Source organism: Thrips palmi, unplaced genomic scaffold, assembly GCF_012932325.1.
Source record: "Thrips palmi isolate BJ-2018 unplaced genomic scaffold, TpBJ-2018v1 HiC_scaffold_7, whole genome shotgun sequence".
In the NCBI taxonomy this organism is placed as follows: domain Eukaryota; kingdom Metazoa; phylum Arthropoda; class Insecta; order Thysanoptera; family Thripidae; genus Thrips; species Thrips palmi.
Genome location: NW_023144634.1, coordinates 10,871,992 through 10,888,146, shown reverse-complemented (window position 1 = coordinate 10,888,146; position 16,155 = coordinate 10,871,992). Strand labels below are relative to the sequence as shown.

The following is a 16,155-nucleotide window of genomic DNA, read 5'->3' as shown; positions in this document are numbered from 1 at the left end:
GGCGTTTCCCGCTGCGCGATGGATCCCCGTAACGAGTTGGAAGGCGTGTGTGGATTGGGTGGCCACGCAAATAAACTTTCAGTGGCGAGGTGAGCCAAAGGCAGGGGTGTTTACAGTGGGCATTGACGGGTGTGTGAAGGGCAGCGCCACTGCTAGCGACTGAAAACCACCAATCCAGCGCGCCAGCTCGGCTCACCCTTCCAGAGAGCAACTGCAATTATTTCGACCAGGAGGAGATTGTGTGTTGGATCAAGTCGGGTTTATCTTTGCTCCAGCTCGACTGTTGTTTCATCCGATTTGATGTCAGACCTTGGTGAGTTTTTTTAAAATAATTTCCTAAAAGGAAAATCTCACAAAGAAACGTCTAAAATAATCCTCGTCATCTTTCTTCGGTTTGCATCCAGGCAGTCTCTGCGCAGACAATCCCAGCCAATATCCCTAACCCCACCCCTTTTGCTATATTTATCTCTCTGTCTGTCTTCTACGCTCGTTCCAACCCCTTTGATGTCCCTCCTGCTTAAGAATGCCCAGTTTCGCTTGTTTTCAGCACAAAAGTTGGCGAGCTAGGCCGTTCTGGAGTCGGGATGTGCCTCGAGGCGACGCCCCCTTCTCTCTCTCTCTCTCTTCTCTCTCTCTCTCCTCTTTCCACTCTGTCTTCCTCAAAAGTTGGGATGAATGGCTGAGGATTTAGTGCATTCATACGCCATGAATAATAATCCACGCATGAATCTGTAACGACGCGTGCATCCAACGTACAAACGAGAGGGGATGCTACTCTGCTGCAAAAGCGTGACAGATTGCGTGTCTCTCTGTCTCTCTCTCTCTCCCTCTCTCTCTCTCTCTCTCTCTCTCTCTCTCTCTCTCTCTCTCTCTCTCTCTCTCTCTCTTTCCCCTTCACGTGGGCATAGTGTCCCCTGCGGAGAATCTTGAGGTTCCCCCGTCATGCCTCCCCGGCATGCGAATGGGCACTGCCTTATTTTGGAAGCCCGCGTGCGTGTGTGTGTATGTGTGAGTGCGTGTGGTGTGTGTGTGTGTGTGTGTGTATTCGTGTGTGCGGTGTCGCGTGTCGTCACGGTCCCGTCACCCTCGCCACCTTTCGCCCGACCTCTGTCCTTTCAACTTCTGACGAAAAAAGCATCCTCTCTTGACTTTCGCCTTAAGTGCGTGCTGCGCGCGTGTGTGTGCGTACGTGTAACGTGTGTGTGCATGGAGTGTATGTGTGTGTGCTTGGCTAGGAGGCAAGGGGTGTCGGAGCTGAGCGCCTTTCTGAGGCGTTCTCAAAAGAAGGAGTGGAGTGTGTGGATTCCCTGCGTCGAGAATATGTTAGCAGAGGTCTCTGGGCGGACACAGGAAACGTTTCAAGCTCCGGGCCCGAATCCTCTCCCTCCCTCGCGGATTTCGTTTCCTCCGTCGCACTTGTCGCTGATTGGTCCGAAGTGGCACTCGATGCCCTGCTCGGTGATGTGACCCGCGCCAACCTTTGCTCGCGGCGAGCGCCGCGATGCAAAGTCCGCCGCGGCTCCTCAGCTCAAACAGCACGTCGAGAACTCCAATTCCCTTCAGAAAGTAGTCGTCGTTGCCCGGGAGGGGGGGGGGGGCTAGTGCAGCCCCGAAGTGGAAGTCAGGACCGACTGTACACCAAACCAAACATTTGTACTGCCTGGATCCGCCCCTTCCGCCCGGCCTGCGTCGCACCCCCCTTGAGCTCTCGCATCAATTATTAGTGAGTCTTAGTGCGTCTCGCAGCCAGCCAGCCAGCCAGCCAGCCAGCCAGCCGGGCTTCAAGAGAAGGACCGGAAGCCGGAAGAGACTGGAAAAGAGGTCCGAACCGAACAGGACACGAATACCATGATACACAAAACGAATACACAAAACTCGCCGCGCACTTTAGAAAATTAAAAAATTTTCATGATTTTTAGCCTGGGACCACACTGTACCAAACAACCCCGGAGCAACTGACGGCGGTTCACGGCGGAGGGCACGCGGGTGGGGGTGGGGGGAGGAAGGGGTAGCATGGCAGGGGGTATAAAGGCTTAACAACACACACACACACTAACACACATGCACACCGACACAAGCTCAGCCCCGGAGTTTAGCAAAGACTACACGTTATCACCAGGCCAATGTATGTTGCTCCCACGGTAGTAATAAAAGTTAGCCAGCAGCACACACGCTGCGGAAATTTTACCGCGCAGTGCGAGTAGTGTGTGTGTGTGTGTGTGCGTGTGTGTGCGCGCGCGCGTGAGGGTGTGAGGGCTGGAAATGGTTTTCGACGAGCCTGCGCCGCCAATGAAGTTAGGAAAAACAACCCGAGTACATTCACACCAAGGAGTGTCTCCGGGAATCATCTGCCTATGTGTGTGTGTGTGTGTGTGTGCGCGCCTCCTGGGTTGAGCCGCCCTCGGCGGAGGCACACTGGCGCGCTGCACCACAGCCCCGGCTATCTCAAAACGGCCCTATACACTCCGGTCTTGATGAGGGCCACGTTGTCGCACTTGCCTCTGTCTCTCTCGCTCTTCAGCCGCCTTCAACTGTGCCCTGGGAAATTAGGCCTGTATCAGCAACGCACACCAAGTTTGTCCATTCCCCCACTTTTTTCCCCACTCCGCCCCCCACTGCTTTCCATCCCCCACTTCCCCTAGTGGCTCCAGCAGCAGCGCTAACCCCGTTTTCGTGCTTTCGCACACCAAAAGAGCGAAGGTTCCAGGCTGACACGATACCTGATACACAAAACGAATACACAAAACTCGCGGCGCACTTTAGAAAATTAAAAAATTCATGATTTTTAGCCTGGGACCACACTGTACCACACCGGAGCAACTGACGGCGGTTCACGGCGGGGGCACGCGGGTGGGGGTGGAGGAGGAAGGGGTAGCATGGCAGGGGGTATAAAGGCTTAACAACACACACACAACACTAACACACATGGCACACCGACACAAGCTCAGCCCCGGAGTTTAGCAAAGACTACACGTTATCACCAGGCCAATGTATGTTGCTCCCACGGTAGTAATAAAGTTAGCCAGCAGCACACACGCTGCGGAAATTTTACCGCGCAGTGCGAGTGTGTGCCTGCGTGTGTGTGTGTGTGTGCGCGCGAACGTGAGGGTGTGAGGGCTGGAAATGGTTTTCGACGAGCCTGCGCCGCCAATGAAGTTAGGAAAAACAACCCGAGTACATTCACACCAAGGAGTGTCTCCTGGAATCATCTGCCTATGTGTGTGTGCGCGCCTCCTGGGTTGAGCCGCCCTCGGCGGAGGCACACTGGCGCGCTGCACCACAGCCCCGGCTATCTCAAAACGGCCCTATACACTCCGGTCCTGATGAGGGCCGCGCTGTCGCACTTGCCTCTGTCTCTCTCGCTCTTCAGCCGCCTTCAACTGTGCCCTGGGAAATTAGGCGTGTATCAGCAACGCACACCAAGTTTGTCCATTCCCCACTTGTTTTCCCACTCCGCCCCCCACTGCTTTCCATCCCCCACTTCCCCTAGTGGCTCCAGCAGCAGCGCTAACCCCGTTTTCGTGCTTTCGCACACCAAAAGTAGCGCCAAGTGTTCTCCAGTGGGTCTTGAACCGAGTGCCTGCCAGGGAGAGGTGTGCGGTCCGCAGTAAAAAAAGATTGCCGAGGTCGTGGAGAAGGGGGTGTGGGGGGGGGCGGTGGAAGACCAGGATGGCGACGTCGTCGTCGTTTTGCGAGAGCGGTTTCTGCCCGAAGATTCATTAGATTTGAATCCCTGTTTGCGTTGAGCGGGGCTCCAGAGACAAGGCGGTGTTCTTCGCGTCGGGAAGCAAAGCCGGCCGTCGTTCTGTCTCTCTCGCACCCCAGGAGCGCCCCGTCGGTGCGAGAGAGACGGAAGCTGTGGCCGAGGCGCGGAGGCGCGGCGTACTCGCCCAACTTTCAGTGAGAGTTATCTCGATTTTGCTATTCCAAGGAGGCCCGGCCCCTTGCCCGGCCCAGCCGGAGGTGTTGGCTCAAACTAAGGACTTCCTGTTGGATTCCGCAGTGTGCATTGCGCTAGGCGGCCTGGTGAAGGGCCAGGACTTTGGGCAAAATATTATGGTTTTACCAATTGTGATTACTTAAGGAAGATTCCCACCACCAATCACATTGGAGTAATTTTGGGGGAACTTGAGGCGCACCTTAAACCCCCTGTTAAGTCATTGACAAGACTATCCCAGAAACAATTTTTCTTGTTGACAAAATAAACAGGTGGTCACAGATTTCGCTTCAAATTAAACTAGAATTATGTATTTAGATTAAGATCAGTAGTGTTGTCTCTTCTGTTGTTTCAAGTTGACGGTGCGTCGCTGGGAAAGTGGTCATGTTTTTGCCTGTTTATTTCTTTTTTCATGTTCCTCTGCCGCTCTGCGGACGGCAGACACAAGGGCTCGTTGCGAGTAGTGAGGCCGTGGGACCAGGAGGCCACCACACTGCCGTAGGGCCGCCCGGGCCGGCCTGCAGGCCACTGCGGTCAAATTAAAACAAATACAAGAACCCTCCCGTTTAGCTCCCCCCTTTTCCCCCTTTCACGTCTCCGGCTTTCTAATTTTATTTTCCGCCTCGGTTATCTGCTCGCACTTCAGTCCCGCGCCAGGCGTCCCCGTCGGGCGGGGCGCCTCCTGGGCGTCTCCCCTCCGACATTTGATGACTGCCTGATGAGACTTTGTTTGTCTCTCTTTGTTATTGTGGATGTGCTCGCGGATAAGGTCCCTGCGACTCGGCCGTCTTCCTCCAGGCGTTCCACAAAACGCCCCCCCCCCCCCCCTCCGCGGTGGGCATGCACCAAAAGTTGGCCCCGGCTGCTAAATTATCACTGCCCTGTTTGATGAGAATTTAATTTCTTAGTACCTCCGGTCTGTGTGCTCCTTCGCGAGGCTCCGTGACCAAACAAGGGACCCGAAGGGCTCCGCACTGCGGCTGCCTGGACCGGCCGCGCCGTGCCTCGCCAGTATCCACAGGTTCAACTTTGATCGCCTCTTGGGACGGGGAAAAACCGCGCGGAAATTGTTAAGGGCTGGCAGAGGGAGCCCCCTCCACTCTTCTTTTCCAGGTCACGCTCGCCGCACCGCACTTTCGACCCTTTCAGAAAGGTATTGCCTTTGAATCATAGAGCGATACCTATGCGGGCCGCGCGCCACAGCCAGGACAATCCTTCTCTCTCGCACACCAACGGGACGCCTCCTGAGAGCGAGAGAGAACGTTGGGAGTCGAGCTGCAGCCAAGACCCCGGCGGCCGAGAAGGTGGTATCTGGGGGGCGCGTCCGGAACACGGCTACTCCGGTTCGACTTCGGGGGTTGCGCGCCACGGCGCCGCGCGCGGGAGGCTCGTCGTCGTCCTCGTCCTGGCCCTGGTTAGTATTCCTGGCGACGAAACCTCTTTCCGAAACCCGGCGCCGTGCGCGGTACACCGCCGCAGCCAGGTACTCTGCCTTTCCCAAGGCCTCCCAGGCTCCGCGCTCCACTCCGGGATTCCAGGATTCCAGGGGGCGGCCTCACCTCCAGGACCCCCTCCCCAGTCAACAAAACATAGTCCCGGTCCGGGACGGACCATGTTCGGACTATCCCTGTAGTGGTCCCTGCATGGTCCCCTGGGGATGTCCCTCATGTACCTCCCAGGGACGTCCGCTCGGACCACCCGGCCGGTGCAACCGACGGGTCCAGCCGACAGCAGACGTCCTCCATAGGTCCGGCGGACGTCCCATCGGGACCCGTGAAAGGTTGCGAAGGGCTAGATCCGGCCGACGTCCCTGGGTCGTCCCAAGGACGTCCTTTTGGGACATGGCCCCGCGTTGCTTGGGCAAAACGCCGATGTACCAGTGGTCCGAGGCCTGTCCCGCCGGGCTGATCCCGGCGGATATCCTTTGCGGACGTCCCAGGGACGTCCTATTGGGACATGGCCCCTGGCGCATAGGCAACACGCCCGACTGCCAGTGGTCCCAAGCTGGTCCTAGCGGGCTAGTCCCGGAGGATGTTCCTTGAGGACGTCCCAGGTACATACTGTTCGGACATGGCCCTTCGATGAGATGACAACACTTTGAAGGAAAAGTCCAAAGTCATGTCTCAATGTGTGAAACGAGACCCATGCATATGGTCCCGGGTATGGTCCGCGCGGGACCTCCCTGGGACCTCCCCAGGACGTCCGACGGGGACATCGCTACGGTGGACGCGACGTATCATGTAGTCGAGACACTACACGTCATGTTGCATGTGAGCGGCATGGCACAGTGGATAAGTGCGCTGCTTCACAACCTGAAGGTCGGAGGTTCGACTCTCCCCACGTGCAACGAGTTTTCATCGTCCGAAGGGAAAGGTGAAGGGTAAGGACGGTCGGGAGTGGCAAATTAAGGTCAAGCTAACACACTTGCGTTCAAATTTTTAACCAAAATTTTTAACGCTGAACATGGGACGTCCCTCGGTGGTCCGAGGGACGTCCGCCGGGATAGTCCCTACGGACGTCTGCGGCGGACGTCCGCGGAACGTCCACCCGGGACGTCCGGTTCGGACGTCCCACGGACCTCCAGGGGACGCGTTTTCTTTGCCATCCGGAGGTCCCCTCGGACGTCCGACCGGGAGGTCCGGGTAGTCCCGGCCGGACGTCCCTCGGACGTCCACGGGACTATGTTTTGTTGACTGGGTCAGGGACGGAGATTGGATAAGGAGGCTGGCGATGGTGCGATCCTGATTGTGTCATTGGGTCGGCCTCGCGAGCGCACAGCGCCGAGCCATTCGCGCTGGAAGTTGGCGGAGGGGCGTCCTGGAAACGCATTCAACAAACAGTTTGGATTTTTGTTTTGAAATGGCGTCGCCAGTGCGTTGCTGGGGTGGGCGACCTGCCTGCCAGCCCGCCTGCCTGGGCCTGAGCACCTGAGGGGCTCAAGGGACGGAGCCAACCAGGCCTGGGCGGAAACGAGGCGCTCGGTCGTCAAAAGCAACCGACCCTTGTGTTGTGTCAATGCCGTGAAACGCAGCGGCCGGAATGCCCGCCAGAGCCCGGCCCTGGCCTGGCCAAAAGCAGGAGGAAGTGATCCTCTCTCTCTCTCTCTCTCTCTCTCTCTCTCTCTTCTCCTCTCTCTCTCTCTCTCTCTCTCTCTCTCTCTCTCTCTCTCTCTCTCTCTCTCTCTCTCTCTCTCTCTCTCTCTCTCTCTCTCTCTCTCTCTCTCTCTCTCTCTCTCTCTCTCTCTCTCACCCCTTGGTCAGGGTGTCCTGCAAGAGAATGCGTGGAACGTTCTAAAGGCGGACGAAAGAAAGACAGGGGATTGCTGGCCCAATCTGCCCGCCCCGCCCCACCCCGCCCCGCCCCACCCCGCCCCGCCCCGCCCCGCCAAAGAAACGGAAGCAGGACTGCGTCGCGCGTCGCGCCATTGTTCCATGGGGAATGCTTGTTTGAAAGTAATTTGTTCCGACCCGGCTCGGGGCGGCTCGGGGCGGCTCGGGGCGGCTCGGGGCCTTTCAGATCGTTCAGAGCCTGCTATGGGTCCCCCCTACTCCCGTCCCCCATTTTTACCCGCTGGCCGTCCACCCCATTTGCGACTGCAGCTCGCCGGGAGTAATATTCGTAACGTTTGATTGGCCTGGGAAAGCCAACGGCGCGCCACGCCGGCGAACGCGAACCTGAATGTCGCTGTCGAATCGAAATCGCAATCCGAATGTGGGGGCGGACTGCACACACGACTGCAGTGGCGTAACGGCGGCCGCGCCAGGGCAGTGAGAGCGGTAAGAGCGAGCGAGAGCAGGCCGAAGCAGCGAGAGCGAAGCCGGCGGGGGAAAGAGAGCGAAGAGTGAGGAAATCGGCCGGAAACGCGGGACGTACAATGCCTCATTTCCGGCGGCCGGAAGGGAGAGGGGAGCGCGTCGGCTTGGCGTCGGGCGTGATGGGGCGGCCTCTTTAAACTGGGGCCTTCTTTCGCACACACCGTCGCACGCCAAACCCCTTCGGTCAGACCGCCACAATCACAGCAAGACATTTTTTTTGAGTCACCAAAAAAAACGACAAATTAATTTAGATTTTTTTTTGTTTCGTGGCGAAACGAGAGCCTGCAGCAGTTTCATGGAATTTCCCGCCCGGGGGCACGCGTTGGTTCTAACTTTGTCGCACCTCCGCGTCGAGGAGACACAATCCTGTCTCCTCTTCCTCCTCCCTCTCGACCCTCTTCCTCCGGGTAAGTAGAGCGACTCGCGAGTGGAGTACACACGGGCCTGTGCGGCGTGCCCACTGACCTACATGCAAGAAGTACAACGTGACGTAATAAGGTGCCATCTCCCCGCCGGGCCCGGCCATGCGCCTTGTGCCCTCTCAGTAGAACTCACTGCTCGGTCTTGGTTTTGGTGAGTTTGGTGGCGACGCACTGCCATCTGCCTGCGATTTCTGGGTGAGGTGGTATCTCCACCGCGCAGTCTGGCATATGAAAAGTGCCTGGCAAAAACCGACACACGCTTGACGGCACCAAACACGCCCCTGGACCAAAAAAAGAAACAACAAAAACAAGGCAGATTTATTGCCTTAAATCGACCGGCCACGCCGGCTGTGGCGCAAATAGTGCCAAAGACAAAAACCGGTGCGTGCGGCGCACATGTGACTCCGGCAGTGGCGCGCCGCGTTTCGATATGAAACTTTTATCACAACAGCGGTCCAAGAAAAGCACCCGGCGCACTGTTCCGTTCGGGCAAGCGACTTTCTCGCACATCCTTTTCTTTTCCGCGGAGGACGAGAGAGAAGAAAGAACGGACGAGGTCGAAATTTGGCAGGCTGGCCGGGGCTTGCCGGACAGCGCGCCTGGCCAGTGGGCACAGTGGGCCAGAAGACCGGTGGAGGCAGCCAAAACTCTGGACGCGTTTTGAGCTCCAGAGTCGCTAAAAAGGACTCGAACAGAGCGTGTGACCCCACCAATGGATTCCTCGTTCGAGGAGCAATCCATTGGTGGGGTCACACGTTCGGTTCGAGTCCCATTTAGTGACTCTGGAGCTGAAAACACGTCTAGCGTTTCGGCCGCCTCCACCGCTCTTCTGGCCCACTGTGATCCGTCACACTCACCCGGCCCGGCCGCCCGGCGGAACGAAACGTCGTCAATTTCTAACGATCCGGAGAAGTCACAAGTTTGGCGGATACCGCCGTCGCCAAGTTTCGCCGACAGGAAGGAAGGAATCTCGGCTGTTGTTATTCAACTCAAACTCTCCACGCGCGCTGCTGCGCCATGGCCATGGCGCGGCGACACGAGACGTGGACACTCTCCCGGAATGCCCCAGAAAATATTATTATGACAAGAGCCACTTCCATTCCCGGAGTGACCAACGTCCCCGTATTTTCATACGCGCTGCTGCCCACGCCACTGGCGGGGCCGGGCACTCTGCCTCCGGACGAATCATTCTCTTCGATGGCTTGGCTCCTCTCGGGCTCGCGCCGCCCGTCTGGAAAAAGGACGACTGGCCTCCCTTCCAGCGCCTCGAGGCAGTGTTACCACACTGCGACTTGCCAGTGCACCAGTGGTGAGAGGGTTGCCAACCTCACCCTGCCTGCAGGCAGGATAATGCCTGTGGGAAGTTGCTCTGCGCCGGTTGGCAACCCTCTCGGTGCATCGTGGGAATTTCGGCCTCCCAGTGTGGTGGCACTGCCTCCAGGAGAGGCTCCAGCGAGTCCGCGGTCCCGGCGTGTCGGGCTTCTCATTAAGCCGGCCGCAAGTAAATGTCGCGGCGTTTAAGAAATAAATTGTCCAGTCACGTGCAGGCCTGGTGCAGGCCGTGCGAAGCGCCACTCCCCCTTTCGAGAGCGCCTCCACTGCCTGCCGGCCGTTTTAGCAACTATTTCGCAGTGGGGGGCCTAAGTGCGCTGCGGAGTGCCCTGGCAGTGGCGTAGGCGGTGACGCTGGACGAGGGGTGGAAAGATCAGCCAGGTGACAGCGCAGGCAGCGGGTTTCGGGTCACTGTGTGATGGCCATCGCCACACAACACAACATCGTGGGACTCACTTCAGGAAAAAGTCTTGGTTTCAACAAAGCACCTGTCTAGCTACGCCACCGGAGGACCCCCACTGGGGCGCGGCGGGGCGTGGCGGGGTGGGGCGGAGCGGGGCCCTCGGCCGAGGGGAGTGGTGCCATTAGCGACAGAAGCATCGCAAGCAACAGCTCCAATTATTTGTGTAATGAATTTAATTATTCGCAACCGGAGCCTAGCTGCCGCTGCGCGGTGGAGGAGAGCAGGGCTGTTGGGGCGGGGCGGGGCGGGGCGGGGCGGGGCGCACAGCTGCATGAGTTCCTCCCGACCAATTAATACTCAGCACACACACACACAGACACACACAGACACACCCAGGATCAGGAGCGTGGAACTTATTCCGTCAACATGCCGCCCCGCGGGGCAAAGTTCCGCCGAAGAGGCAGGATAGTCGTGAGGCTCGCGTTGATGTTACAGTGCGGCTGCGTGCGAATCGATGCGAGATTGAGTGTCCGCGGTGGTGCCACTGTTGCCGCCCGTTGCCACGCTGCGCTGCGCTGCCGGCGCTGCGACCATGGGGCCGATGGAGGCCTCGGGCGGGGCTGCGGGGGCTGCGGGGCTGCAGCCTGGACGGAGCCCCCCGCCCTGGGGCCTGGGGTGCCTTGCGGCCAGCCTGGAGCACGCCACCGCCACCATGAAGGCCAAATTATCGGAAGACGATTCGGGGCGGCCAGGGGCGGCCGTCGAGGTGGGTGCGGCATTACCGCCGTGGCGTCCGAGAGCGCGGAGGACCGGCCAAAACTCTAGACGCGTTTTGAGCTCCAGAGTCGCTAAATGGGACTCGAACCGAGCGTGTGACCCCACCAATGGATTCCTCGTTCGGAGAGCAATCCATTGATGGGGTCACACGTTCGATTCGAGTCCTTTTTAGCGTCCTGGATTTTGACCGCCTCTTCTGGCCCACTGTACGCGGCCTCAGAGGGTGGCCTTGCGCAGGACACGTAGGACATCCTGGGGGCGTCCCGGTAAATGCCGGAGCGGGGAAGGACGACAGGATCACCTTGGCCCGCGACTGCCAGAAACAACACCCAGAGCGTTCGCTCCTACTTGCTAGAGCCCAAGTACATACGCCAGCTCGTGGTCAAGTGAGTTTCCGGAGCGCCCAGCACTGCGAAAGCTCCTTACACTGTACTTAAATATTTATTACGTGTTCCACGCCGCGCAGAGGTCAAGGGGGTTCTCGAGGAAAATTCACCCGGACGGAGATCGGCGACCTCAACAAGGCGGCCAAAGTTCACTACTTCCCCGTGCAGCCGGCCAACAAACTCATCGACATGAAGCTCGACATCAAGAAGCGCATGGAGCACTCCGAGAGGGTACCCATCCAAAAGCAATGCGTATAACTCTTCCAAATTTTTTACTTTGTTTTAATTTGTGCGTGCTTTTTTAGGTGTTCCACCCTGAGAAGAAGATCGACAACAACGCGCCCCGCCTGTACCCGCGCATCCCGCGGACGGAGCGGGCCGCGTACCGCCTGGACGACATGATGCTGGAGAACAAGAAGCTCCTGGAGAGGATCTGCACCATCTGGCGGACCAAGGTCTCGCCTCCATCCGCCGTTTTTTCGCCGCTCCCTTGCCGCTCATTATTGCAGGGAGTTTTGCTCGGTGCTGCAGGGCAAGGTGGACACGTCGGCGCCGAACGTGGAGTGGAAGTCCAACTACCGGCAGCGGATGTGGGACATGGTGAGGCGCGAGGCGGACAACGTGGCGCTGCTCTACTTCATCCAGACTGCGGTGAGGGCGGCGCGGTGGCGGCGAGGTGGCGGTCAGTCATTGGCGCAAAAACACAGCCTGACAACGAGGCCCCGCCGTTTTTGCCTCGCCTGCCGCAGACTCCACAGGTCCCGACGCGCGACGAGTGCGCCCGGGACTTCAACAAGGCCGTGGAGAAGATGAAGTTCGTGTGTCGGTTCCCGCTGCTCTTCCTCAAGGACACGAACAGGGACATGCCGCTGCCCATGCTCAACCCGCCGCCCGTGGACCCGGAAGCACCCCGACGGAAGAGGTCTGCACTTTTTTTGAAATTACGAAAAAACTACGGTGTTGTGAACCCTTGTCGTCCGCCTTCAGGGTCTTCATGGAGTTCATCACGAGCCAGGAGCGCTTGCTGGGCCGCATCGAGGTGGAGCTGTTCGAGGAGCAGGCGCCGCAGACGGTGGCCAACTTCCTGGCGCACATCCGGGGCGAGGCGCCGCGGCCCGAGGAGGACGCCGAGGACGCCGCCAAGGACAGGAAGAAGGACACCCCCACGACGTACTCCTACAAGGACACGCCGCTGCACCGCATCCTGCCCGGCTACTACTGCCTGGGCGGCGACGTGGTCAACAGGAACGGGTCGGCGGGCAGCTCCATCCACGGCGGGGAGCCCTTCCCCGACGAGAAGAACGACCTCACGCACTGCGAGCCGGGTACGTCCCGGACTAGTCGTGCCGCCCACCCTGCTGGTGGCAAGGGTTCGTTTTACAGTGCAGGCGGGCACGTGTCTAGTTCAAGTTGTGGTCTAGCCCGTAATGGTAATGGCAACGGTTCCACATTCTGTATGTTGGGTTGCCTACCCTCCCGATGACAGGGGTTAAACATTCTGCAGGTTGTGTTGCCTACCCAGCCGGTGACAGGGGTTCTTGAGACGCGGAGTGCCCCCAGCCAGAGGCAGGGGTCCGTTGCGATGGTCCCATTTCATTCCGACCCCTACCGCCCCTACCGCCCCTAGCCCGCCCTCTGCTGATTATGTTCATTTGGCAGCCTGGGCAGTCAGTGCCGCAAAATAATCTGATATCCCTGCCGGCGCGGCAGCATTCTTGTACATCTGGTGTCCGCCCGGGCGCACCCCGGCGTGCCGGGTACAGTGCGGTAGCTTCGTCGCCCTGTCTTTCTCGACGGGCGAGAGAGACAGAGCGGCACTGCGCGGAAAACTTGAGCACGCGCCCGCGACACAGGTGGCCGCTGATGAAATCAATTCCGACTCGCGGATCTGCTGGCGAGTTGAAGCCTTTTCCACTTCGGGGCAGACCTCTCGGAGATGTCGCCATTGCGTGGGTTCTTAAAGAGCGAGGCTTAATCGGCCTACCCCCTCTCCGGGGCTTTAGTCGGCGCGGTCTTCTTCCTACTCTTCCACATCAGGAGGGACCCGAGCGCCGGAGCCCCTCTCACTGCTGTCTGCCTGTCTGTCTGCCTGTCCCTCTGTCTGTTTGTCTGTTCTCTCATATTTAGCAGCAGCCGGCTCTATCGTGGTCGGGGTCCCTCTCACACGAGGAGATACGGGGAACAATAATTGTGCTCTGATTAAAGCAGTACCGCCTGGATTTCACTTCCAGCCGGGAGGGGCGAGGCGGGGATCTACTCGGTTCAGACACGGCGGCCCTGTGTGGCTTGGCTCGGGTCCGGTGTTGGCTGCAGATAGGATCCACCCTGATCTCTTATTTAAAGTCAACACATTCATTCTTGTTTGTTTTCCAGGACTGCTGTGCACGATCGGCGCCAAGGCGGACAGCAACGACTCCAAGTTCATGTTGACGATGAAGGCGCTGCCTACACTGGACGACAAGAGCACCGTCTTCGGCCGCATCGTCAAAGGCTTCGAGGTCCTCCAGGCAGTAAGTGCGCACCAGAAAGGAAAAGAAAAAAAAAGGCCGCTGGCATTTGAACCCGCGACCCGCATAAGAGACACAGGCGGGTGGGATTCCTGAAAACATCTTGCGCTGCGTTTGCTGCTGCCTTTGAGGTTACGCCCCGCCACGCCCCGCCACGCCCCGTGCGCAAAGTCGCAATATGAAAAGGTAAAAGGGCCGCCGTAGAAACGGCAGCCCTGTCGACGCCCTTGCGCGCGTATTTGTGGCTGGGGCGCATGTTTCCTGAGTGTGTGTGTGTATGTGCTTGTATGTGTGTATGTGTGTGTGTGTGTGTGTGTGTGAAGCATAATGCAGGCAAAACTAACAAGCGCACGCGTGCGGATGCCACAGTGATGTCTTTTCAGTGAGCCCGGCCCGTGTCTGGCGGAGCGCGCTCCGGGAAAGGCGGGGTGGAACTCAGAGAGGGAGCGAGAGAGACAGACAACCACTGCCGGCTTGAATAGTAGCATGCAAATGGTGGTCCAGGCCCCGTCCGGCCGCCCGAAGGATCGTCTCGTCTCTCTGTCTCTCTCGCTCCCCGTCGGGACGCCCCATGAGTGCGAGAGAGACAGTCGGATTCAAACGGCAGGGCAGCGCGCCGCTGCATTTCAATACCGCCATTACACTATGAAATATCGCAGCTCAAACCTCGCGCCGCCATTAGCGCCGAGGCGGGAAGGGAAACGCTCGCAACAACTGCAAAAAAACGCGAAAATGTGAATCACCCGGCCGGTATTCGAACCCGCGACTTTGCCTGCCCCGCAGATCAACGCGCTGGGCGCCAAGGCGAGCGGCAAGCCAGTGGTGCAGGTGTACTGCTGCGACTGCGGCGACGTGGTCCGCGAGGACCGCAAGAAGAGGCGGCGGCGGAAGGGACGGCCCGCCGACGGCGCGACCTCCCCGACGACGAAGGCGCAGCGGACGCCGCGCCGCGCCGCCAGGCACCACTTCAAGGCCTCCAGCAGGAGCTTCAGCTCCACGCGCATCAGCGTGTCCAGTGAGTCCAGTCGCCTACCCCGGCGGCGTCAGCACCACGGCCTCCGTCGCGCTCGCACCCCCCGGGACGCCGCACGACAGAGAGCGAGTTCGGATTCCACCTCCAGTCCTTTGTGGCCTGCGGCTCGCTGTGGATTGCCGTCGCCCCAACCCAGGCCAGGCCGAGGCCGAGCTTTTGACCCTCACGTCGCCTTGATGGCCTTGATGGCCTCGGTCTCGGTGGCGGACCCACCGCAAATAGATTGGGACAAGGTGCCGTTTGAAGCGCCGTTTGTGGCGCCGGGTCGGCGGGGCGGGCAGGCCCGGCAAGGCCCGGCAAGGCCCGGACCCACCAATCGCCCATTCGGGCATTCGAGCATTCGGGCCGGCCTTTCAAAACAATCGGGGGGCGGGGGGAGGGGGGGAGGGGCGAAGGGTTGTACCGGCGTACTTCTGGGGCAGGCTGACTGCCGAAGGTGCCCTGTTTGTTATGGTGCGCTCATTGCTGCAGGTAAGACCCTGGCGCACTGTGGGAAAGTATTTCTTCGGTGCCCTGAAATCGAAAGACACTCCATGTTGTCCTCACGCACCAACCCAGTGACGGGGTATTGGCAGTGTGTCTGACGGAGACTCGCTGCGGCATTGCGCACTGGGAGTCCGGGATGGGAACCAGATCGACGGGGAGCCGGTCGCTATCAATCCACCAGAGTCAACAAATATTGTCTTTGTAAACGCGCCGGCACCGCTAACTTCTCCTAACCGGGAACAATCCTAGTGGAGCGGACGAAGGACGAAGGGGTGCGCCGCGCTGCAGGGCCCCCCGTGAGTGCGACGGAGACGGAGAGAAGGAGGGTGGAATCCGCTGCAGCCACTCCACGCCGCTCATGGCGCTTCCGTCCGATCAATTTGGGGCAAACGGGGCCCGAGACGACTGCGGGCTGCGCGCTGTCTCTCTCGCACCCCTGCCGCCCCGCCGCGAGGGTGCGAGAGAGACAGGCGATGTCGGCTTGGCCGCCAGCAATGACCGGAACTAGGCTGCCGCTGTTGCGACTGCTGCGACACGCTGCGCCGTCTTGCGAGGGCCAGTCCTCTCTCGCGCACTCCGGCTTAATGAAAAAGAGAAAAAACAGCACATTGCTAAGCGACAGCCGGCAGCCAGCAGCCTGTCCTCAAGACAGTGGAGCGGAGCAGCGACGGGATGAAGGCATTCCAGCCGCTTGTGGAAGTGAATTCAGCAGCGCGAATAGGGTCACCTCTTCAGGCTCATTTTCTAACATTCGCTCTGTCTCTCTCGCACCCGCACTTCTCATGACTGCGAGAGAGAGACAGGGCGACCAGGACACTGTTTGGAATCGAGCTGGTGATAAGGATGAGAGGCCTTGGGTTGCGGGCGATCTTAGAAAGATGGGATCCAGCTCCGCAAGCCTCGGAGTCATTTCGACGGGCCCAGCGCGGCGCGCTGTGAAAACAGGCTGGCTGCTCAAGGGGATCACGAGTCCATCCCCCAATTAGCCCGTCCCTTGCTGTAGTTCGCCGATCGGTAGAGGATCGCTGTTATAACTGTAGCCAATCGCGCGGGCCGG

At 59.2% G+C, this 16,155-nt stretch overlaps 1 protein-coding gene across 1 annotated transcript; it reads left to right on the top strand.

Moving 5' to 3' along the window:
• Window positions 1-10,572: 10,572 nt before the first annotated feature.
• On the top strand, window positions 10,573-14,455 carry LOC117652224 (the record flags this gene model as incomplete). Its single annotated transcript, XM_034396963.1, has 9 exons — window positions 10,573-10,675; window positions 10,924-11,072; window positions 11,153-11,303; window positions 11,378-11,527; window positions 11,604-11,723; window positions 11,822-11,994; window positions 12,060-12,397; window positions 13,446-13,582; window positions 14,363-14,455. Coding segments are annotated over exons 2-9 (1,278 nt in total), but the record flags the coding sequence as incomplete, so codon positions are not given.
• Between the last annotated feature and the right edge of the window lie 1,700 nt (window positions 14,456-16,155).